Consider the following 24,957-nt stretch of genomic DNA (forward strand, 5'->3'; position numbering starts at 1 on the left):
CACACAATGGATCCCAGCTTTATGCCACAGTAATAGAGATGCAGCCTAAGGCTTCAGAAAGGATACATCAGCACGATGCAAAGCCCTGGAGGGTTGCTCTGAATTTATTTCTTTTTTGTCTGGGAGCAGTTCACAGACAGTATGAGATTATTCTATCTGATTAGGAGCAAATGGCTTGGAGATGAGTCCTGACAAACCCTGGCCACCAATCAGCATCTGGCAAGGACCATACTGTGCATGTGCTGGATGTTGAACAGGCAGCTGCCAGGAAAGGGTAAGTAGGACATATTGGGGAGAAAAAAATACAGTGAGGAACAAAAATCAGAAATTGAAGTGTTTTAATAGTCTGTCCATTCACTTGAGTTGGACACTCCTGCAGCACTGGGGCCTGCCTTTCCTCTGGCACATGTGCCTATAAGTAGACCAGATCCATCTCAGGAAATAATTTAGCTTGTAAGCATTAAACAGTAAAATGTCTACAATTAGAATATGAGTTTATATTAAAAAGGGTTTCATACAATGTTAGCTAACCACAGTGTAAAGTGAGTATCTCCAGTTAAGGCAGCTGGGCCTTAACTACTCCAGAAAATTTCTGTAGCACTGTAAGTAAAGTACACAGGTGTAGTGGTATCTCCTTTTCTTTTTACAACCCTCAAATAGTGGAGAAGTCAGCTCTTGTAACTATAGAAGCTTATTACTCACCCTTTAAGTAAAACTTTTAAATTATACTTGTCCTGAATAATCAAGCACAAGAAAATAATTATGTATGTTTGTTGATCACATAGCAGCACTAACTGTATTAGTGACAAACAAGTGTTGCAGCACTGCATATCAGTAAATATCCCCCTTTCCCTATCCTACCACAGACAGCATATTTTGCCTACTTGCAATCTCCCTTAACTCAAGTTTAGTCTGTTGGAGAAAAGAGATAAGATTGTCCTTGAAGGCTGATAAAAAATCTAGACAGAAACTGTTGGGTTTTTTTTATCCTTAGCAGTTAATGAATCAGTAAGGGAAGTTGTTATTTAAATAATCTCAGACTCAAAGCCATTGGTCAGAAGATGCTTACTGGTAGAGAAGTGGAAAAAGAAAGTCAGTTATGAGTTTGGCAAGTCTTGGACTACAGAAAATTTATTGCTAATTTTAAAAAGCTCTTTTAATTGCCACACAGCCATAGCAAAATGATACTGTGCTTAAGATGAGGATCAATAATGTGATAACTTGGGGAGAACTACATAAACAGTTTTGTTTGGTTCGGTTTCTGTTCAGTAAAATACATTTTGCATTGGAATTATAGTTTTTGTGAAGTCTGCATGAGGACAAGATTGAGCATCAGTAGTTGAGGTATTTAGTAGCCATTCACTTCCTTCCTCTTGCATTTTTGTGTAGATGGAGTTTTCTCCTAAGAATGAAATTAGCTAGCTAAGGGTCTGAGGAACTGGGGTACTGGGTGGAAAAGAGCAGATATCAGACTTTGCCTGCTGCAGGACATTCTTGACTCTACTAGAAATAGATTTCTGTTTGCCCTCAAATCCCAGCACTAAAAAGAGGTGACCAGGCTTTGCAAAATTCTGGCAGCTTCTCGGCTGTCCCTCACTAGACCTTGAGCTTTATGCTCTAGAGAGATAACAAGGTCATCTTGAAAATCCGTCGTCACACAAATATCTGGATTTAAACCGTTGTGGAATTTTTACAAGGTGCCATGGTTGCCGAGAAGCTCAGACAAGTCCAGGCAATTATCCACTGCTTGTTTGGACAAGTTAGTTGTCATGGAAAAGTAGCATTACACTCCCTCTGCTCTAGCCTATCTTTAAACACTGTCTGCACCACTCATGTTCTCTGAAAAAAGCTTTTCATTATTCAAAAATAATTTCAAAACGTCATGGGCAAAGAAAAAACCTGAGAATTAGAAAAGACGGACTAAAAACTAACCAGTTCGAGTTGAAGTGTAACAACTAATAAGTACCTGTGAAAGTAACATACTTCCAAACGCCTTACATTTGAAAGATTCAGAAAATTGTAGAATGGGAGATGACAAGAGCATAGAACGACAACGTCCAACTATCTCTGGATGCAGAGTTTTCTCTTAGTTTCATTTCTTAACTACCTCTGGAAATGAAACCAACTTAGAAGGCATGGGCGGCCGCTGAAGCGGAGCTGGTGCCCAGAGACGCTGCTGGGCCTGAGGCGGCCGGCCCGGGCTGCGTCGCTGCCGGTGCGCGGCGGGAGGGGGCCGCCTTTCCCTCCCCGGGGCCGCTTCCCGCGGCCAGCGGGCGCAGGGGGCGCTGCGGGCACCAACATGGCGGCGGGCGGCGTGCGCGGCGCGCCGGGGCCGCGCTAGAGGGTCCGGCCGGGGCCCGGCGCTCCACCCGCCGCGGGCCGGGCAGCGGAGCGGGCGTGGCTGGCGGTGCGTGGGGATCGATCGCGGCGCGCTCGGGGGCTGAGGGGGCGCCGGGGGTCTCGCCGGTGGCTCGTGCGGCCCTCGGTGCTGGGGGGAGGGGCTCCCGCCGGAGGAACGGGGCCAGGCCAGGCCAGGCAGGCCGCGCCGGGCGGGCGGGTGGGTGCGGGGCGCGGGATCGCCGCTGTTCCTCTACGGCGCCGTCTCCCCACGCCGCCGGCCGCGGTGAGTCAGCGCGGGCCAGTGGCGCCCGCCCGCCCCCCTCGGTGAGTCGGCGGCGGCGCTGCGGGTCATGCTCAGGCATGTCGGGCCGGGCCGGGCCGCGGCGGAGCTAAGCCCTGACTTGCCTCCTCTGGGCAGCGCTATATAAGGCCCGGCCCGGCCCGGTCCGGCCCGGCACAGACACCGCCGCCGGAGCCCAGCGTGCGGGCTGGAGCAGGCGCCGGGGTGAGTGGGCCCCGCCGGCCTGGCGGCTGCCGCCCGCCCGGGCTGTGTCGCTGTGTGCCGCGATCTGAGCTTACTCTCCTTTCACTGCAGGCAAATGTGCAATACCAAGATGTCCTCCCTTACGGATCCCTCTGCCGCCGCTTCGGAGCAAGAGGCGCTGGTCAGTAGCTGCTGGGCGCGTGGTTGTTTTGCGTGCTTTTTGCAGAGTTTTTAGCGGCTAATTCAGAAGAATCCTGTGCTTACCGAGCGATGGCTGGAGAAAAGCCAGGAAGTCCAGCCAGAGAAGGTGGTTCTCTTTGTTTCTGTAGGAAGCAAACCTTCAGCGTTATTGAGAGTACAGGGTAATGGTATAGGTCTAGAATGTTTCCTGGAGACGTTTGATGGTTTTTGATTTCTTTTAATAAAAAGGATCCTATGATCAGATTTGATAGTTGTAAGTATTTCGGGTGGTAATTGTTAAAGATCCTGTAGCTGAAGAGCTTTAGAAAATCTCCATCGTACAAAACATACTCTTGGTGAAATAATGGGAAGATTTTCGACTTGTGTTATGGCTTTGCATTTCTAGACTTTCCATAATACAGTGATAGTTCTGCTGTTTTGTCCTTAGTTTTCCTGAGGATTGAAGCCTTTTACACCTGAAATGCATATGTACAATGATGGTTGAACTGAATTATCTTGTGTAGAAGGGTTAAGCTTAAAAGTGTGGATTTGACAGTAGAACTTCAAAAAAGTGAAATTGCAGAACAGTACTGTTCAAAATTGATTTTTTTAATTTGTGTCTTCCTTTTTTTTTATACCATCATATTGTGATAGTACTGTCTGCTGTCAGAGCTGCAAGGCTGCAGAACTTGGAGGAGACAGGAGGAGAGGGCTGGGGATTAAAAGTGGGCTTAGGTGTGGATTCAGTTTTGAAACTGTGCCTTGCTATGCTTAACTGTCAGTAGTGCTTGAATAAGGTTTTGTTTGCTTCTTTTATGAAACTAGTATATGTGACACATGTTCTAAATAATTCAGTTCTTAGGAGGGGGTGAATGGACAGCTAATGTTGCCCAGCAGCTTAGCGGTTTTTTTTTTGTAATGTGTAATTCTTGCAGCTAATATCTTGTTAACTCACTGAGACTTATGTTGGTTTTAGTCGATCTTTGGAATGGAATGAAGGGTGGTTCCCCTCCTCCACCCTTCCTCAAACATTAATTCCTTGTCCCATGATATTTTGTTCACACTTCCCTATTTTGGTATGGTTTTTTTTTTTACTTTCTGTGTGTTTATTTTTTACATTTTATTTTATGTAATATATCAGGATAGCTAAATATTAGCCCGGTTTTAGAATGGTTGCACTATTGTTAAAAAGGTGACTGGAATATACTGCTCTGGGAGCATCAGTGGCTCCACAGGCTTTGCTGCAGCTTGTTCTCATCTGCTGCACTGGTGCTGGCTCAGCTGTGTGGGACAGTGCAGTTTGTGTGTATGTATGTATGTATGTATGGGAGAAGTGATTTTGTTTAACTTTTCCTTCCTCTGCCTTGGAAATTGTCATAGAGTGACTGCAGATTAAACTGCTGGCACGGTGACTGGGTGGGAGGACATTGGGTGGGAGGTGGGTGTGAGTGAGGTATGACAGAAGGGACAGGGTGTGCTGGTCCCAGCTAAGAGAGGTAAAGCAGCCCAGCTGGCAAATGCAAAACCAAAACCTCAGAAACTGTCACAGAAACAGACTAAGAAAGAGATGGACCAGTGTTTTATGACTTGCACTGTGGACCTAGCTGTCACAGAGGTCTGTTTCCATCCTCCCTCCCCTTTGGGAGTTGTGGTAATGGTTAAAGGAGTGAAGCTGAGTTCCCCAGGACCTAGCCCTGGACTTGGAACTAATAAACAAATTTTGTAGCTCCAGTTAAGGAATTTGTATTTACCATTGTGTTGAGGTTTAACCCCCTGGCCAACTCCCATGTTCATAGCACTAGGCCTGGCATTCTGTGGTATGGAATATCCCCTTGGCCAGTTCAGGTCAGCTGTGCTGGCCATGTTCCCTCAGGGCTTGTGCATGTCCTCACTGGCAGAGCATGGGACACTGAAAAGTCCTTGATTTAGTGTAGCTACTTAGCAACAACAAAAACTTCAGTGTGCTGGGAACATTATTGTCCCTCTAAATCAAAAACACAGCCCTGTAGCAGCTACTAGGAAGAAAATTAACTACCCCAGCTGAAACCAGGGGACAGTGCAGAACTGGGGTTTGAGCTAAGATGAACAGTGTATGAGAAGTTTAGTATGATTTGGTTCATATTATTTGCTTTTAAGTTTGAACTTTGCAAGGTGAAAAACTTGAATGAAGATAGGTTTTAATGCAGTTTTATGCTTGCATATCAGATTAATACAGAAGGAGGAAGACAGCTGGTATAAATAAATGGGGGTTTTTTGTGAATAATTAGTGTATTTTTTCTCCTTTCATACACAGGTTAAGCCAAAGCCACTGTTGTTAAAATTGTTAAAGTTAGCTGGTGCTGAAAAGGACACTTTTACTATGAAGGAGGTGAGAACTTTTAACCACTAAAGGTAGACTACAGTGAGTATAGATAGATTGTTTTGGGTTGGGTAAATGGGGGGGCAGTGTTTTTCATAGCTTGTCTAGAAATTGATATAAGACAGTGTTTATTCTCCTGCTGACTTGTAGTTGGGTATTTAGCAAGTTTCTCAAAAATCTGAACAAAAGTTTCTGGTGGTCAGTAGAATAGTAGTGTTCTTCTGGAATGATGGATGAAAATCTGTCAGCTCAAAGAGAGTTTTAGGCAGAGTTTGAAGAGTAAATTTGAATGTATTTAATATGCTTTGTCTCTTACACTTTAAGAAACAACCTGGATATTTAACATCTGTGTTTAATTTATTTCACAGGTAATATTCTATATTGGACAATATATTATGTCTAAGCAATTATATGATGAAAAACAGCAGCATATTGTACACTGTGCAAATGATCTCCTGGGGGAGTTATTTGGAGTAACAAGCTTTTCAGTAAAAGAACACAGGTAAAAAATGGGATTCTTTTCTGAGAGTCTGGTTGGGAAATAATGAAGACCATCATGCATATGTCCCTTTTTTAACTCTCCGCATCTTCAAAGATGGTAAGCTCTCTTTTATGGTTACGTGTAGCTAACTTGTATCATCTCTTTCTTTATCCCTATTTAAGGAGGCTATATTCAATGATTTCCAGAAATCTGATAGCAATCAATCAACAAGGTAAGCTAGCTTAGGAGGGTGATTTGTTTGGGAAGCAGCAGTAGGGAAAATAGAATTTTCATGATGAATCTTGCAGACAGTGATCTGACAACAGTGAGCTCTCCATTATTAGCTGTTTGGCTTTGCTCACTATAGTCCAGAGCAATCACAAATGGTGAACCAAAGCAAACACTTGTTTCCTCAGTAGAACAAAAAAATTGGGTAATTTTATTGGACTAGAACCAGAAAAAACACAGAGCTGAACAAAAAGGCTACTAAATTACAAACTTAAGTAATTTGCTTGTATTTGTTATTGATAAAGCCCTCAACAACGTACAAGGTTTGAATATGAAAAATAAACTTCTTAAACTTATGCCAGCAATGAAATTAGGGCAAAGGCTTTTTTTCTTGTGGTAAAGTTCTGTTTTAATTTTCACAACTGAATGTGAAGTACATTTGGACTGGTCATTCTGAGCTATACTCAGCCCTGTTTTAAATGGGCTGTATACTTTTAAAAAGTATCTTTGTGGTGATGTTGCAGATAGCCACTCCTTGAATGCAGAGTTGTTACACACAGTCCTGCAGTATAAAAATGCTCAGTATAGCTGTAATTTTTGCCTAATATGGGGTTTGAAACAGAAGTTAAACAATGGAAACCATTTTGTAAATTGGCCTCTAAATCTCTTTAAAGACACCCTTTGTTTCTGGTTTTTCCTAAAGGCAAGTGTTCAACTGCTGAAGATGGGAAACTTGCTCTCTTTGTCATCCCCATTGTTAAGCTTGCAAACTTAAATTTATCTTCCAGTTATTTTTTCAGGAAAGACTCTTTATTAATTCAGGATCTGTCAGTTACTAAGCATATATCTTTAACAATAGCTAATTTTTCTTCTATTGTATGTCTTTCTAACTCAGGGTTCCCATAAGTAGTAAAAAGCACTTTGGAGAGGAGCAAGTAATTACATTTCCTGCTTATATTCTTTCATATCTGCAGAATCACAGTTTATGCACAGACTTCATTTGAAGCCATTTGTAACAGAATTCTGAGCTGCTTTCAGTTGACATTTCTTCTTTCTTCCCACATTTCCACTTCAGTAATGTTGCAGGGAAGGTGCTGCACACACCTGGAAAACAAAGGAGCAGTGTGTTTTTTCCATTGTTGCAAAATGTCTGGATTTTAAGTTTTACTTAGAATTTACTTTTTCAGCCTGAAATTGAGTTTTTCTGCTATATTGTATTATAAGTATTATTTTGGTTTGGTTTCAGACTCTACTCTTGGTGACACACCTGAGGATGATGCCACATCTCAGCTTGAAGAAGAAAATGTTGTTAAGGTGCCATTTTTATTTTATTTGAATAAATTATTCTGAGTTGTACATTCTATTCAGTTTTGCATGATCGTAGCAATGGTTTAATTTAGTAAGTTGATTCTTGAATTTTACCTCATATTTATGCTCAGGCTTACTCAGTATTTCTGTTTTCAGGAATCTAGGCAAGAGTTAGAAGAGAACCAGACTTCATCAAGCCTGACTTCCCAACCAACTACATCTTCTAGGAGGAGGACACACAGTGAATCTGGTATCTGCAGATTTATGGTGCAGGGCTTTCCAGTAGCATGGCCACTTAGAGGGAAAAGCTACATTCTCTTGCCTTGCTGACTTGGAAGATGCTGCAAATACTACTCATGTTTCTCTGCTTACCTAAACCAAAATTTCAGTCTGAAAGAAAAACACAATTTCTTGCATTGCTCCAATGTCATTTTACAGTTTGGATGTCTAGAATTGTTAGTAAGATGATGGAATAACTTACTCCATGGCTCTGTTAAACTTTTTCACATCAGCAGAACTTATATCAGTTGTGTTATCTTCATTATGAGAACACTTTTGTTTGTAATCTACTGATACCATCAAATTAATTTCAATTCCCTCTGTAGACAGCCACAAAATTTGAAAATTTGTTTGTTCACTAATGCCAGTTTTCTTTGGATTTCAACTGGTGGGAGGCATCAAAGGTGTGGTAATAACACAGGATGATTTTGGATATATTCAGGTACCTCCCCATTCATTAAGCACTTGTTAAAACATCTGGTGACCTAAGTGTCATATTGGCCTCCCGTTTGTCTTTACTGTGGTTATTCAATAATCACTGGCAAATACATTTTCAAAACACAGAATGTTTCTTCTAGTAGCAATAACAATCTGGTCATTGTAAACCTGGTTTAGTTTCTCAATGGAAGTGTTCTCTACAGTTCTATGTAAATATTCTTCAGTGGAATTTCTTACATTAGTTTGTTCCATCACTTACTGTCTTGCCTCATGACTAGGTGATTTCACTTACCTGGGCAGTGATAACCTTCTGTCACTGCATAGAACTTCCTTTTCTTCACTTGCTCAGGAGCATTTTTCTGTTCCTCAGCTTTCAAGTAGTATTTTTTGTGTCCCTCATAGGCCACTGTTATGTTAAGTCAGTCCCAAACCAGTGCTGCGTTGCTGAGCGGTTTGCACTAAATTAAAAGAACATTTTAATGTTGTAACTAAAACTGATGAAAGGATGGAAAGTCTTGGTTAAACATCACAACCTGTAATATTTAGGCATGGCACAGAGCACATAAGGTCCTGGGTTGTGCTTACTTATTATAGGTTTGATTATTAACTCTTGCCTTGCATCCATTTATTAGTTTGTTACAACCTTAAGAGTTCTTTTAATATAGTGTTTTTATATACACTTTTTTTCTAATTTATAGGAAATCTTCCTTTTAAACCACTATTCTTGTTAAATTGGGATAGTAGTGGCTCTTTTGGAGCCCCTTAAATAGAGTATAGAGACCTTGTGGTGATACAGTATCAGTACGGCATGGAGCCATGACAACTAAATGAGGACAACGATGGACAGGAGCAACCTTTGGGCCTTGGGGCACCAAGTTTGGTGGGGCTCTCTCAGGGCGGAAAAAAGAAAAGAAAAGAAAGGGGCTGAGCCAAGAAGCACCAAGGGAGAGTAAGAGAAGTCTCAAAGTATGTACAAGTGTTTTGTTCTCCTTTTTTTTTTCCTTTTTGTTTTTTAATAATGAAAGATTCAAGACTTGAAGACTTTTGGATTGTCACAGTGTGATTTACAAGGCGAGGGAGAAGGTGGACAACAGAGGGTGGGTGCAAAAGGCACCTGCAGGGGAGCCAGCAGGCTTGTACCAAGGCCTGTTGAACCAAAAGTTGTTGACGTCTTGGGAGGTTTTCACTCCCCTGTGCTGACATGCTGAATTTGCAACACATTTTTATATAAAATTGTTTTTTACCAAATGCTCTAGAAGTCAATGGAGCTAAATTTTGATTTGCCTACCCCTAAAATGGTGTGCCCTTAGTCCTCATGCTGCTGTAGGTGATTGTTCCAAAACACGATGTGTTTACAAAGCATTGCCTTTTTGCCCTCAAACTAAGCATGCTTAGTAAGCAGAGTTAAAGCAATGCTTTCAGAGTTCAGCTTTTGCATAGTATGTCTTGAAGGTTTTCCTGCTAGGGTGCTATGAAAGTTCTAAGAGTTTGTTACAAAAATCTTGTTGGGTAAATACAATTACATATAGTGCACTGATAAATATGTTGAGTTGTCTGAAACTTGAACCTGAACTTACCTTGCTTAGCACAAGGTGTTCTGGATGCCTGTGAACTGGGAGCTAATTGCGCTATCTCCCCACAAATTCTGGGGTGGACAAAAGCCCTCTTAAAGTGCCTTTCTGTCTGTTGCCTATAGAGGGAGTGAGGACAAGTAAGATTTTAATTGTATTTCTTAAAAATTAGGAAGGGTTTAACATGTTGTGTGTGGAGTAAAAATTCTTTCAAATTTGCTGTTGTCTTCCATGTGGAGACTGCCATTTATAAGTGTACTGATGAGACAAGTGGGGAAAGCCAGCCCCTGAAATACTGGTTTCAGAAATGTTTCACACTGTGTGGATGTAAGAGTTGTTGTGTCTTTTAAAATAAGTCTTAGTGCCTTTTTGCCCCATAAAAAAAAAAAAAATTGTAATATTGTACTTTACTAGATTTCTTTGTAGTAAATTGTGTTTTAAGCTTCTGTTTAGAAAATTCAAAACTGCACATTGCATAGATGTTTTTGAGTAATAAAAAAAATTCTTGACTATGCTCAGAAAAAAGTTCTTCAGATGACCTGCACAGTGACAGAAGAAAGCGACACAAGTCAGAGAACATTTCGGTGACATTTGATGAAAGTCTCTCATGGTGTGTAGTCAGTGGTCTGTGCCGTGAAAGAAGCAATAGCAGTGATTCAACAGATTCTCTTTCCATTCCTGTAAGTCAAAATAGAAAAGTCAAGTATTTTTGTGGTACAAATTTTGCAGATGCCACAAGTGCAAACATGCATCTGAAAACAGTGTTCTTAATTAAAAGCGGCAGTGCCTTCAGTGGTGTGTGAGGAAAGAAAAGAGGTTGAAAGAAAAGTAGACGTGTGGGTGGAGTGGGGTTTTTCATAGGTCTTCTGGCAAAGCTGAAGTGAAATTTTAAAAAATATTAATGTTGAATATTCTTTAAAAACCAAGATTCTCGCTATTTGGCACAGTATGGAAAAAAGTCAGACATATTTTGTGTTTTAAAATAAATATTTCTTAGAATGCTAAGCAAAAAGAGTCATAGATACTCCATAATTCAGAGTTGGGTGTTAGTTCTGGTAGCTTTGGTAACTACCCAGTGGAATGGGTGCTGATGGTGCATTGTATTAATTTGCCATGCCATTATTCAGAAGTTTTGTATTGTTTCTAGCCAATACCAGGGCAAATTTGTGGTTCGATTAAGTCATGAAGAGTTGAACTAACAGTATTCCTGGTCACTTACTGTGTTCTCAATTGACAGCACTAATACTGTATTTTCAATCTCCATGTTTTGTAGATGTTAAAAAATTATTTCAGATTAAACAAAGTTTATGAGAATAGGGAATTGAATGACATGCAGCCAAAAGATACCATCTTCTTTCATCTGTTCTTTCACTTTTTAGGAGGGACTTTCTGAAATAATGACTGCAGCCTTTCAGCTGCCTGTAGGCTGAGTGCAGTTTCTTACTAGAGCCAGCAAAAGGCTTCCAGGCCTAGCTTTCTTTTTACCCCCCTATAATTTGTTTATCTCATAAAAAGTACTGTGTCTCACAGCAGCTGGTCCTTTTTCTTCCATAGCTAATTATACTGAGTAGTACAGTTTTATCCTGAGAGTTGTTTTATCAGTAGTCTTGTGTATATGGACTGGTGAGGTTGAATGTGTGCTTTCTTTTTTTGTTTTCCTCAGGATCTTGATGCTAGTTCATTAAGTGAAAACTCAGATTGGTTTGACCATGGTTCTGTATCAGACCAGTTCAGTGTGGAGTTTGAAGTTGAGTCTGTTTATTCAGAAGATTACAGCCATAATGAAGAAGGGCAGGAGCTCACTGATGAAGATGATGAGGTACTATCTGCTTTCCTTGTTTGACCCTGGGGGGAGGGGATGAGAAGGAAAAGGAATTTCAACATGAAAAATTCCTGCAAGTTTCCAAGGAGAACTCTTCAGGTATATTTGCAAACTGCATGTGCTGGTGTCACAGTCTGCAGCCAGTTGTTCATTAAATCAAAATACATGTTGGTGCAATTGGGTCACCTTTTTACAACTCACCAGCCAGCTACTGAAATGGTGCTGAGGCTTTCTGCAGGCTCTGAAAGGGGCTGGATAGAAAAGTCTGGGTGTTTAACTGCTCTTACCAGCTGTTGAAGTCAGTGGCCGCATGTGTACTATAGCCTTACTGCATTTTTAATTCTAGAAGTACATGTTGAGATTTGACAACCCTTGAGACCAAAGGAAACCTTTCTGAGTAACTCTTTCCAAAGGGATATGTCCAAATGTTTCATAGAGATGTTGAACCAAAGTTTTAGGAATCTTTGTTAGTAGGCAGAAAGACAGAAAAATTGTGATTACTGCAATTTTCAAGAGATTTCTAGAATGACGGGAATGAAGTGAGAATGTATGTAGGGTTTTCTTCCTGGGTTAGTTTTCTGTTACTTTAAAGAGGTTAATCAGCTCATAGCAAGATTAGTTGAGTACCAGAGGCAGAATTCCCCAGGGACATACATGATTGTGGTAGCTGAGAGGAGAATGGGACTGACTGTACTGATGTACACCAAACTGTAGTGTAGAGCAGAGCTGCACCCTGAGAGAGGATGGTGTCTTGGAGGAGGAAAGCCCCTGCTCCAGGCAGTAGTTTTGGGAATTGCAGGATGGCTGGTGTTCCAAGGGGCCTCTGGAGGTTGTCTTACCCACCTGCCCTGGCTCAGACAGAGCTGATTGCCCAGGTCCATGTCCAGGTGTCTTGAATATCTCCAGGGATGGAGGCTTCTTAGGTGCTCAGGGCAAGCCATGCCAGTGCTCCTTCATCCTCACAGTGAAAGGTGATACTCAGGGGGAACCTCCTGTGTTTAACTTGTGCTAGTTGCCATTGTCCTGCCGCTGGACACCAGTGAAAACAGCGTGGCTGTGTGTTCTTGATGCCATCCTTTACCTCCTGCCCTGAGCCTTCTCCAGGCTGAACATTCCCAGCTCTTTCAGCTTTCCTCACATGAGAGCTCCTCTAATCCATTAATAATCTTAATAGTCCATCCCTGGAGACTCTCCAGTAGCTCGCTATCTGAAAATCTTAGCAGGTTAAAAATATTTGCATTTTTAATTAAATGCCAAAAGCCAGTTCTATATATATATTTTTTTTTTTTAATTTAAACCAGGTTTATCAGCTGACTATTTACCAGGATGAAGATAGTGATGCTGATTCATTTGATGAAGATCCAGAGATTTCTCTAGCTGTGAGTAAAAACTTGTCTGGTGAAGCATCGTAAATTGGGTAAACTGACATAGATGAAGAAGTATAGATGAGTTCTATTGCTACCAGTGATTTTTTAATAATTAAATTGACTTTGTCTGTGTGAAGGTTCCAATACAATATTTTAATTACTGTGTCTATTAAGGAACATGTGATTATTAAGGAATCTTGGGGTTTTTTTTAAATGGGTAATAAATTTCCTAATCTATTAAAAAAACCCCAATCCCACACTAATTTACCATTTCATTGACTTAATGGAAGAAAATTATTTGGAGCCTAAATCTGACTTTCTGAACAAAATGGAAAAAAAATTAATCTTGGTCATGTACATTTAAAAATGTACATGCCTTCACTACATTCTGTGAGACCCTTCTTGAGGTGTGGGAAGAAATTGACAGTCTTGAGGCAAAATATGGAGATGTTTTTGTGAAAAAACACTGCATTTTAATTCTAGTGTGTCCTATCACCTTATTTATATTTTTCACATTTGATACTTGAATTAAAGCTGTTTTGTGGAACTGTGAAGTGTTCCAGTCCCATGATAGTCTGTAGGACTTAGGGACTTGGTGTGTTAAAGACAGGGCTGGCCACCTTCTGAAAAGATAGTGGTGCTTATGTGTAGGAAAAGAGACCTGTACATTACTTTTAGGATTTAAAATTTGTTTTATAAGCTTTTGATGTTACTGATTTTTTTTTTCAGGACTTGCCTAAGTAAGTTTTGGGTTGGGTTTTTTTTGTTTTGATTTTCTATACAGCTTGCATTGTTTCTAAGAAGGGTCTCTGTACTTAAAAGCAAAATTTATTTTTAACGAAACAGTGGTTTATTTTCATTGTACTCCGTGGAGTAACCTGTGAGAGGCTGATGCATCGCTTGGTTTTGCCATTTTATTTTTTCCCTTTCCCCCTTCTGTTTGCCTTGGCCGCCGTTTCCGTGCTGCCGCTGTGTCGGAGCGCCCTCTCCCGGCCGCGCTGTGCACCAGCAGCGCAGCCGGCCGCCGGGCAAGGGTCCCGTCCCTCCGCCTGGAATAGCTCCCGTCGCAGGAGTCCGTAGCCAAAAAAAAGGGAAATTATGACCTTTTTAACGAGTTTTTCATGAGGGCCTCTGAAGAATTTTGTGGTCTGGTTTCTGCAGTTTTGCGTAGGAAATAATGAATTGTTCTATTCATAAACCTATTGCAAAACAAAGGAAAGCCAGAGTCCTTTTAAAAGAAGAACCATTTTAATATAGAATTGTAAAATGGGGCCAAAACCACTCAATGGAATTTTAAAATTGTAAACAAGTTGATAGCTCAACATAATTATTTTGGCAGTAATAAATTGTTTATAATGTCTGAATACTTCAGTTGTAAGTGTTCCAAGTAGCTTAAGCTGTTCCAACCTTTGATTCTCTAAAGGATTATTGGAAGTGTCCCGAATGCAATGAAATGAATCCTCCACTTCCACGACATTGCCACAGATGCTGGGCCCTTCGTGAGGATTGGCTTCCAGATCAAAAGAGTGAGAAACTGGAAAACAGCAAATTAGAAACCTCCTTTCCTGCAGAGTCTGGAGAAGGTTTTGATGTTCCTGATTGCAAGAAAACAAAAATGACTGAAGATAAAGAACCAGCTGTGGATGAGAATGAGGATAAATCAGTACAGCTTTCTGAGTCCCAGGAAAGTGAAGGTTATTCCCAGCCATCAACATCAAGCAGCATGTTCTGTAGCAGTCAGGAGGACTTCAAGGAGCCTGAGAAGAGAGAAATGCAAGACAAAGAGGAAAGCATGGAATCCAGTCTGCCTGTTACCAGCATAGAGCCGTGTGTCATATGTCAGAGCAGACCTAAAAATGGCTGCATAGTACATGGCAAAACGGGACACCTCATGTCATGTTTTACCTGTGCAAAAAAGCTCAAGAAGAGGAACAAACCCTGCCCAGTGTGCAGGCAGCCCATACAAATGATTGTGCTAACTTATTTTAGTTAGACATGTGTTGACTGGAAAGCAGCAAAAGAAACTTCAGAAACTGGTTAAGAGAGTAAGAAATTATTTTTGTATGCTTATTGGAAAATTAATATTTTGTGTCTCTTTGCGTTCTGTGTGAAAAATAATTGCTGACATAACTGCACTGCAGTTATTAAGAGGTTTGCCTAATGCTCAGAAGTCAACTCGGAGATTTTAAATCCCTCTCAGTAGAAGTAACCAGATCCTCTAAACCACCTCCTCTCCAATTGTTTTAATGTTCCATGCAAGTTAGTGAAATTTGTTTTATTGAATTAAATACGTGCATTAAAACCCCAAATTCAATAATTGTTGGAGGAGAGACATGTTGAAGTATGTATTTCTGCAAATTCCTCATTTAAGAAAATATATGATTATCCAGGTTCCAGTTTTTGTTGCTTGGTGAAAACATAAGGCTCAGTCAGACTCCTCTGCCTATGTGCACGTGAAACAAGTCTCAACAGACAAGATAAATGAAGGATATGCTATGAGCTCTCATGTCAGGTAGTAGTAGGGAACAGTTGTTTTCTGTTTCTGCACTTGTTTCTGACTTAGCAGAATATATTCAGCTGCCTTACTACATTCACTGTAATAAAAATAGAAAAGAAATTCCCCTTCACCTGTAGAAACACTTAAGCTGTGCAGTTCCAGTTCACATTCTTTAAGTGCAGTAGTCTTTCCAACTCACTGTTCTTATCTGTATCTTGAGAATTCTGGAAATATTTTGCAAGGTGCTTGGCCATTCAAAGTTGGTCTTGTTAGACCTGTCCTTTACTGCTTTTAGCTCTTGCCTCCTCACTGTACTTTGTCAAAAACTTGGTGAAACTTACCAGTTCTGTGCCCAGGGAGTTTGCTGCCTGCCTCAGTTCTGGGGGCCTTAAGGCAAGGTACAGTGTGGGAGCCAGGATGCAGTGAAGATCACTCGGCTGCCTTTCACAAGGAGTTTCTGTACCCTGCGAGTGATTCTTACTCCTTTGGAAAACTATGCTACAAGAGGACTTGTATATTTTTAGTACCTTTTATTTTTACATGTGGTTGCTGATTGTGTGACCAATAGGGAATGGCAGATAAACAGGGGAGTGCCCAGAGTGGAGATGTAGTCCAAGTGCAGGAATTGTGCAGTGTTACCATCTTACAGGCTAAGGCTCAACTGCTTCCCTAACACCAGCAGTATGAAATTGCTGATGCCTGTGAGCTGGCACAGAGACTCCTCCTGCCCTCCTTAACTGCAGGGCTGCAAATGCGTGGAAGTACTCAGGAAAAGGACGTAAGGGGATACAGGAAAGACTTAGTAAATCTTTGATTGTGACTTGGTTGAAAAGTAGTAACTTTATAGGTAAAGACTGAATTATTTGGATCATTCACATTTTGTTCATACTTTTTTTTTTGAGTTATTTTGTTGCTAGTGAAAGAAAGTGGTGTACCAAAGTTCTAACATAGTTCATTTTAAGCAAACAAAATATAAACTCCAGTTGTATTCATTCACGTTCTTACTTGCAAGTTTCTTGCCTCCTGCAATTTGTAAAGGGACATCAGGTAGCTTGAAGTTTTTGGAAGCTTTTTGATCAGCAGAAACCTTTCATGGGTTTTGTAGGATTTGATAATCCTTCAGCCTCAGATAGAGAAGGCCTTTGGGCAGATAGCTAGTTTTTTCAAAGAGAGATACTATTACAGAGCTACTTGCCTTACTTTGCACTTCCTGGTAATTTTTTTTTAATTTTTGATTTGATAAACTTAGGTGCTGTGAGGCTTGCAGAGGCTCTTCATTGCACCTACAGGTGAGAGATAATTATATATGTGTATATGCAGAAGCATCAATAACATGGGAATTGTACCTAAAAAGTTTCATCTTGTTCTTATGAAGCTTTGTCCCCTGCATTGTCTCCCGTGTCTTCCCCTGTCTCAGCACGATGCCTTCTCTGCAGTGGCTGCCCTGGCTGTGTAACTGCATGCTGGGGGATCAGCTGTCCTTATCTTCTTCCTGTTGGGACAAATTGTGCCATCCCTCTCGGCAATCCTTTCCAGTCACATGCCTTCTGTTGCAGAGAATAGCCCTGGAAATACCTTCCACTCCCTACAATGGGGAGGAAATGGGCCATTTTCATTTCTGCATCTGCAAATCACTGTGTCAGTATTTTGGTTTGAGTTACATTCTATGGCCTAATATTTTTCTTAATGACTTCTAGTGCAACTTTGAATTGTTTGGTGTGGGTGCATGCCTTCCAAGTGGAAGTGATGGGAATTGATGCCTGTTCCTGCAGGGGACACTGGCAGGCCAGTGCAGTGCAGGGCTGGTGCCCGGGGCTGTGGCACAGTGGCTCCTGTGGGGACTCCTTTGGCTCTGCCTCCACCCTGTCTCCTGTGTGGGCACGAGCAGTGAGCACCCTGCTTGTTCTGGCCCTTAAACACTGGTACAAAACGTCAGAGATCCTTATGCAATATCGTACACACTTTAATCAATAATTTATTGCTGTTTGTAAATATACTTGTGCTCACAGTTGATGTTTTGAGCTCTAATTTATTGAATTAGTCTACTGCTACATGTGTAGTTATATAAATATGCTTATTTAGTAAATCACAGGCACAAGAGGATTATTTTAAGAAATGTAGCATTAAAATTCAGAGAAATACTCGTATTATATTGAGAAGGGAGATTTATGTCTATGGGGTTTTTTTCCTTCCTTAAAACAATTTCTGCATTGAACCTGAACAAGATTTATTGAATAGAGAAGGTGCTGGTCCAACCTCAGCTTAGTGAAAATATTTTGGTGGTGTTTTGCTTTCCTTTGGAATGCTTTTGCATCCCTCAGTACAGGCAAGGAGCTGACTGACTGCTTCTGGGTGCTGGTAATGTTGGGGTGATGGTCCAGGAGATGCAGGATGATGATGAGAGGCTTTCAGGTTAATTTGCAAAGGTGCAAATGGCTTTTGCCTTTGGACACATGACTGTGAGGATGCATCTGTATGTGATTTTCAGTAATTTTCTTAGTCTCTTCCTTCTTGCACATCAGGTAGACAATAGTTATCTACAAATGGTGCAAGAACTTGCAATTTTTTTTTTTAGAAAGTACAATAAACCTTTTTGTTTAAATACAAGTCTTTAACTATTTACCTATTTGTTAGTATTGCCATTATATTAGTATTGAAATCCACCTCACACCAGCAGTGTCATCCTGTGCCTCTCCCCTTAGCAGATGATTTAGAAAGGGTAAAGGTGCTTCAAAATGCTCACTGATGAAAAGCTTACATTCCTTTTAAGAGTGTGGTACGATTTTATCAGAGGTCTGTTTGCTGTACATTTGTTCAAATGTCGCTGTCTCTGAAGTGTCTGTGGGCATGAAGATTTTTTTCAGATTTTTTTCTCTTATGACTAATATGAGGAAAATTCCTCGTTCTTACAGAGTGGCAATAAGAAGAATTGTTTCAGAAAAATGTATCTTAGAAAAGAAAGATTAGAAAATTATTAAGACCCTAATGAAACTGAATAAATAGGATGGAAATAAGGGTGAAGATTTTTTTCTTCTCCATCTTAATCTAAGGCTGCTGTTGTGTTGGGGTGTAACGTTAGGTAGAGTTTATAATTTTAAAGCAGGTAATTTATTCAGCACATTAACTTACCACACACATGGTGGGGCAGGAGTTATCCCAGGAAGGTACAGCATTTTGTTGTGCAACATTTGGCCTGAAAAGGGGCATTTGCTGTTGTGAGGTTTCCCTGTGGGGAGGATTATATTGGACAGTTGATGGGACCTGAGGAGAGGCAGTGTTGTCACGGAGGGGCTGGTAGGGCAGCCTTGGTCCTTGCTGGAGCATCAGCCCTCTCCTTTCCAGGGGATTACCTCCCCTGCCCTGCCTTTCCAGCTCCTCCACACCGGAGTCCAAGGCACATCTTGTGCTTTAAAGGTTGCACAAGCAAAGCACAAAACCCAGCTTGAGGTTTTAATAGTGGATTGCACTTACAGAACATGAAAAATTGTTGCTTTTAACTACAGTGTGGGGGTTTACTTAGGGTTTTTGTTTTTAGCATAGATGCACTGAAAGCTTCAAGTGAATGGTTCTTTGGTGTATCTAGAGCTATATTATACATGTGAAATTTTTCAGTGATACTTAAAAAGGTGGTGGCTCCCCTTTTGAGTAGATGTTTTAGCTTAACAGCCTGCTTTTAAAGGATGGTTCTTGGTCTTGAGCCACAGTAGTGGCTGTCAGGATGATGATTAATTTATACCTAAAATACCAATAGCTTTTCTAAAACCAGAGTCTTTGTTGTCTGACTACACATAGCTGGGATGACTGTTGAATAGAGTAGCTCATAGTGAATTTAAATAACTATGCAACATGCTTTCAAGAGCTTGACCTGGTGCATTACTTTCCAGCTACCCAGTGCACGTATGACCACAGTCAGTAACCATTAAAATGCAAGTATCCACTCCAATTGCACACAGTATAGACCTATTTGCAAGAAGTTCCACGTGTCTTGCATTTATCTTTCAGTTTTAAGTTTTTCCTTTTCTGATGAAAATTGAATACTGTGTTCCATTTAAAAGCTTTAAATAAAGATTTGTTTATATACTCCATGGTGCTCTTTTTTTTTCATGTCAGTTACTTGATTGTTAGAAGTTCTGGTACTTTGTTTTCACACAGATTCTTACTTTTGTGAACCACCACACAGGCTCTTTCTGCCCCCACTCAGCTGCTGGACTGCTGACTTCTGTCAGATTTCTTTGGTTTGGGAGATTTTAACTCAAGGAATCTCGTTCTTCCTGCTACAAGTGGCAGGAGCAGTGATGGGATTTAGTGGATAATTACTTCTCTGTGTGGTAAACAACCCACAGCGGATCAGAGGGTGAGGAAAGGTAGAAAATGCAAATGGATATGAGGGAAATACTCAAACACCAGTCTCTTGCACAGAGCCCTCATTGCTATTGGCATTGCTGTTTCAAGTTCTGAAGTGGATTTGCACACTGCAATGTCTGGTGCCCAAGTGCCACAGCCCAGCTGGAAGGGCTTGGTGTGACAGGCAGCAATGCCTCAGGAGAGATTTTAAAAGGCATTAAAGGATTAACTGAATTCCTGCATTTTTTATTTACTGTATACAGGAAAAGATTGATGTTTCCAAAGATAATCTTTGCTGCTTTACTTTTGAAATTGCTCAAGAAAATTACTGGCAGATAAAGCTTTAAAATAAACACAGGAGATGGTACTAACTGGCTTTTCTTGAAAAATTTTCTGTTAATTGGGCAGCTTCAAAGGGCTCTGAAAATGACTCACAACTGGCCAGGCAAAAGGAATCTGCTAATCCTGCCTGCAGTACAGCCTAGCCAGGGGGGCACTGAAAGCACCCTCTGTGACTGGAGCTGGCTGGTGCCTTGCTGACGTGCCTGTCAGCTCCTGGCAAGGCTGTTAAACAGTCCCAACAGTGCAGCAGCAGGGCTGTGAGGCTGTTGAAGCAGTATAAAGCCATTGCTAAAATTATTCAAAGAATTCTGAATTGTATGTGGTTCTCTGCCACAACAAATTCAGTTAAAAATGGACACAGTATAAAGCTGTCAGTGACTCTTTCCACATTGCTTTCAGCAGCTCTGCCATAGGAGAACATGGTTTTCAGAGCCACAAATTCCTCCCTTTTCCCTGTTGGTGTGGATTATTATCTACCTTCCACAGCACAGCCCTTTGCTATATACTCAAATTTCATTTTCATCTTCTTGTCTTAAAACATGTCTGTGTCACTGGCCTTTACCTCATTTGAGCCCTGAGCCATCTCATCTGCCCAGGTAAGAAAGAGCATATATAGAAATGCCATTCTTCATTTATAGCAGTGGCTTTATTATGAGAAATTAGTATTGAGCTGATGACTTAGTCGTGTGGTACCTGAGCTTGCATGAAACATTGCAGTACAATTCACAATGTTTTGGAATTTGGGAAAAATCTTCAAAATGTATTTGTATTTTCTGCATCAAAATTCTACAGTTATCAGCATAGAGTGTAGGAAATTTCTTTGGAGTAAAATATTTACATAGAAAAATATGATAGTCTGTTACAATTAAAAATATGTCTACTATAAGTAAAGTAAAACATTCATTTGTCAAACCAGTATTTTACAAAATACAGTAAACACGATTGTGAATCTGAGAATCTGGTTTATAAAAACATACTTTCTTTTGCATATACAATTCCTTCTCTGAAAAGCCACATTTGTGCAGGAAGATTTTGCCTTTGCCTTTGTCATTCCTGACTTTATTTGAAAATTGCAAGCACAACGGTCATTAAAACCAAGAGATGTACAGTTGGTTTTACTGCAGCCGAAGCCCGTGAGAGCTCTTGGTAGAGGGGAGTTTTGGGACATGAAGCAACTTTTGAGCTGATCTTATCTGAGACCTCTGGGAAAGAGAAATCCTGTTTCACAGCACTGAAGTTTCCAGTGTTGTCAGGTATTTCCACTGTCTTCAGCATGGATTTAAATCCTGGTACAGTAGCCTAGGAGCAAACACAAGAGTTCTTCCTTGGTTTGAAACACTGAATTCAAGTGTGAAACAATTAATATTTACACTTTAAATGTACAGGGCAAAATATTCTAAAGATACATTGAGAATGTGGACTGGGAAAAGTAAAGTTTTCATGTTATAGCAGTAAGACTATTGCTGTACAAGAGCCAGAATCCTGCAGCGATGCTTAAGCATAAGCCTTTGGCAGCAGGCAGAGCCTACAGGGCATGGATGTTTGGACTTCCACAGGGAAACCATTTTGGCACAAGGAAGTGACAGTCACCCATGGTGGTGTCAGCCCCTGCTGCAGATCCCAGGCTCCACCCTCTCACCCTGCAAGAGCTCCTGGTTTGTTTCAAACACCTCAAGCTCCTGTTGCCTTGCTCCAGACTCATCCCAGCTGGTTCCACCACCAAGGTCCAAGGAGTGCTTAGCTCTGGACACTGAGGACTGTATCAAACAACTCCCCTTCAGCTGACTAATATTTAAATACATTTTTTTTTAAAGTCTGCTAAAGAGTCTTTACATCTCCTATCTATGACTTGAGCAGCTCAGCTCACCCACCTCTAAGGCTGCAATCTCACTGTGCTCAGGACCTCAATGCAATTGGAAACAATACTTCAGTAAGGCTGCATAGTCACATTGATCACATATGTACTCACATTGATCACATATGTCCCAGGCAAAAGGAGAAGGAAGTACTCCCCGTGTTGATTTGTTCTGTAGGGGCAGACATGTGGCCTTCCTTTGGCTTCCACGATGGCGTTGGGAATAGGATTCCCATTCTTATCAGTAACTTGGCCTTTGACACCTATGAAAAAGGGAGAGGAGGGAAAGATCATGAAGTGTAACTGGTAAGCCTCCTTCTCTGAGAAAGGCAGACTGTTCTGTTGCTGGATGCCCTCAAAGGCTATTTCACCACTTTTCAGCACATCTAGTATTAGCACCTAGTCACTTCGGCCTTGCTCAAGGGAATTAAACCAGAAAATCTTTGGCTGTTGTTAATAGTTTACCCCCATGTTAAGTTAGAAAGCAGCATTGTAATCTTCTAATATTCCAAATCTCATTTGCTGAAGGTATCATTCATACACACTTACTGTATGTCCTTTACTGAAGGGCTTCAATCTTTGCTACAGGTTTGGCAATTTTTGCGCACACACACACACACACACACACTCTCCCCCCTACACACACACCCATCCCCCCCTTCTTTTCTGTGATTTAAAATAAGTCAGCCTCTTGTCTAGTATTTCCCAAAGGCAGAATACCAACAATGTCTGCTTATGAAGTAGTTTCCCTTAATTCCCACACACCATCTTCAAGGCAACACAGGGAGAGATAAAACAGCAGTCATATATTTAGGGTAAAAAAATGCAAGATAAGCAACAGGTTTGTGCAAACCCTTCAACTCACTGTAAAGCACCACAGCTTCACTAAGCAGTTCTCTTCCAAATGTGAAGTTGGATCACGCCTAGAGAAGCCTTTCAAGTTTACAAAATCCAAACAGCAAAGACCCATGGCATGAGTGCTGAGGCACACATACACTTAGAGACCACTGAAATTATTATTGTCCCAAGGCTGCTCAGGAATAGAGGGGAGGAGGGGAGTGCATGGTCAGACAGCTCCCAGGGCAAGCCCCTTGCTCCTGCCCCAGCACATTTTAACCCCTTGCACACTGTAGTATCCCCTCACCTGACACACTTGTAAGTTCTCCTGCCTCACCCACCCTGGCTTTGTAGCAGTTCCTGTTCAGAAGTTCCCAAGTTACCACCAGATCTGTCCCCTGTGAGCTGTGACACTGCCCCAGCTGCTGAAGAGCTCCCTCTAAGCTGGCCCCAGTTTTCTCTCTGCCCCCACTCCCATACTCACCTAGGTGTACTTGTTTGATATATTCGATCAGAGCAACTTTGTTGTCTCTCCAGAACTTTCCCAGCTGGTCTTCTGGAGGATATTTACAGCATGACAGCTCCAGTGTAATTTCAAAACACTGTCCCCAGACATAGTTGTAATCTTGCATTCCACCTTAAAAGTGAAATAAAAGTGTTTTCAGCTGCAAAGAAACACTAAGGTCAAATAAAAGACAAATAGGAGAGTTAAAATGTTGGTACTTGCATCATACCTGTAAGAAAAGTAATTCACATAAATTATGCCTCAATGCCACACTTGTATTTACTGCCTCCTGTGAAAAACCAACTTAATTACTAACTCTAGTTACTCATAGAGTGTTGTTTTCTAAAACATATTTCATTTTGGAAATGATGATGATTGTGGCTGAGAAAGGATGGGTCTTTGACTTCATTCAAGCTTTTCCATCTAAAAAGGGACAGATAGGCTGGCATAGGATTTGCCACTGCCAAAGCCATTCCAAGACCCTTTTAGGTCTTTTAATACAATGAAAACGACATAGACAGTGCACAAGCCCCATATTCTATCTGGCTACACATAAACAATAAAGAAAACTTTTATTTTTGTAATTAAACATTTAAAAATGTACGACATATGAATAGAAGATTGGCTTTCTTTCTGAAAGATCTTGATGCCAAGCAGAGTGTGCGCATGTATGTAATGTATACAGCTACTGCAGGCCTTAAGCAAGGGCACAGAAGCAGGCAAACAGCAGTGCCTGCCTCATTCACTTGTGGAATTGCTGGCTGGAGGAGTCTGAAAACATCCAGGTCCTGCTCACAGAATCTGCATGAATGAGTTGACTTGCTTCCCTCATCAGCCCTCTACTCTGACTAACATCACTGCCCTTTCATCATCAGAGATGGCAGGAGAAAGTGAGAAAACACCTTACCAGGAGCAGCTGAATGAAATATCAATGCCATTCTTACCTTCCAGCTGGTACCAAGAGTACCCGTTGGTAATGCCTTCTGGGAAGGTTTGCCTGCTGTCACAGCCCGTCCCTTTGTACATGCTGGCATGGTTGGAAGAATAGGTTTTTGCCAGGTGAATGAAGACATCATCATCTGGAGATCTGCTATAGCCTTTCAAAGAGCCAGTAACTGCAGAGTGAAGATAGCCATTGTGCAACTCTCATTACTGGTGAAACACACAGTGTTGGCTTACATGCAGGGTAAACATCTCCCAAAAGGCCATATTAGGCAGTGAGTTTTGATGGGGTTTATAAAATTCTGCCCATCCCAGCTCAAAAGCTAGAGGAACTTTGCAGGAATCCTTATAAATTTCCCTTTGGTACAGCCAATATTCCTAAACCCAGTCAGCTGTGGGAGAACAGAGTTTGCCAGCAGCTTACCTGGGTTACCATTATCAAAGGTGTAACTGGCAACCAGGGCACCCCCATGCAGGTTAGCTGAGAGAACAAACGTTTCATTTTTGATCCAGTCCATTACTGCTTGAGTCTCTGGCTGAATGCTGGCCCTGTTGTCCTCAAAGGCATCGGGAAAATTTCTGTTCAGATCTTCTCTATTCCCATTGTACCTTAGAAAGAGAGAAGACATTCCCATTTCTGTTTTGCCTGTGGATACTCCCACATCACCAGCCTCCCACTTCTCCAGGTCTGTGGTGTGCTAGTATTTTCAGGGAACAGGGAAGATGACCAGTTTTTATTTCTCAAGCGTTACAGTGGTGGAGTCCAGTTTGCTTTCTG

At 41.3% G+C, this 24,957-nt stretch overlaps 2 protein-coding genes across 5 annotated transcripts in view; one reads left to right on the forward strand and one right to left on the reverse strand.

Moving 5' to 3' along the window:
- Positions 1–256: 256 nt before the first annotated feature.
- Positions 257–19,437, forward strand: MDM2 (MDM2 proto-oncogene). 4 transcript variants are annotated; one of them, XM_059473082.1, is made up of 11 exons: positions 257–274; positions 2,936–3,005; positions 5,298–5,372; positions 5,732–5,865; positions 6,027–6,076; positions 7,319–7,386; positions 7,537–7,630; positions 10,188–10,348; positions 11,332–11,487; positions 12,792–12,869; positions 14,281–19,437. In XM_059473082.1, the coding sequence occupies exons 2-11, from the start codon at positions 2,940–2,942 to the stop codon at positions 14,848–14,850; spliced, it is 1,452 nt and encodes a 483-aa protein (XP_059329065.1). In that variant the 5' UTR covers positions 257–274; positions 2,936–2,939; the 3' UTR covers positions 14,851–19,437. The 4 variants fall into 4 exon arrangements, with proteins under 4 accessions (XP_059329065.1, XP_059329064.1, XP_059329067.1 ...); XM_059473081.1 differs by lacking the exon at positions 257–274 and adding an exon at positions 2,285–2,407; XM_059473083.1 differs by lacking the exon at positions 257–274 and having other exon boundaries at positions 2,972–3,131.
- CPM (carboxypeptidase M) overlaps positions 18,877–24,957 on the reverse strand; it is a 30,255-nt gene continuing 24,174 nt past the window's right edge. The window contains exons 5-9 of the mRNA XM_059473085.1: positions 24,604–24,788; positions 24,182–24,352; positions 23,217–23,369; positions 22,010–22,158; positions 18,877–21,339 (exon numbers count right to left, since the gene is read on the reverse strand). Of these exons, the coding sequence (XP_059329068.1) occupies positions 21,100–21,339; positions 22,010–22,158; positions 23,217–23,369; positions 24,182–24,352; positions 24,604–24,788 (898 nt within the window). The 3' untranslated portion in view covers positions 18,877–21,099. The remainder of the gene's footprint in view (positions 21,340–22,009; positions 22,159–23,216; positions 23,370–24,181; positions 24,353–24,603; positions 24,789–24,957) is intronic.

The sequence above is a fragment of the Ammospiza nelsoni genome, chromosome 5 (genome assembly GCF_027579445.1).
Source record: "Ammospiza nelsoni isolate bAmmNel1 chromosome 5, bAmmNel1.pri, whole genome shotgun sequence".
Taxonomy (NCBI): domain Eukaryota; kingdom Metazoa; phylum Chordata; class Aves; order Passeriformes; family Passerellidae; genus Ammospiza; species Ammospiza nelsoni.

Excerpts from the sequence above, each read along its gene's own strand:
- MDM2 (XM_059473082.1), top strand. The coding sequence starts at position 2,940 with ATGTGCAATACCAAGATGTCCTCCCTTACGGATCCCTCTGCCGCCGCT. Across the intron at positions 7,387-7,536 it reads AAGAAGAAAATGTTGTTAAG|GAATCTAGGCAAGAGTTAGA; the intron begins GTGCCATTTTTA and ends TTCTGTTTTCAG. Across the intron at positions 11,488-12,791 it reads TCACTGATGAAGATGATGAG|GTTTATCAGCTGACTATTTA; the intron begins GTACTATCTGCT and ends AATTTAAACCAG.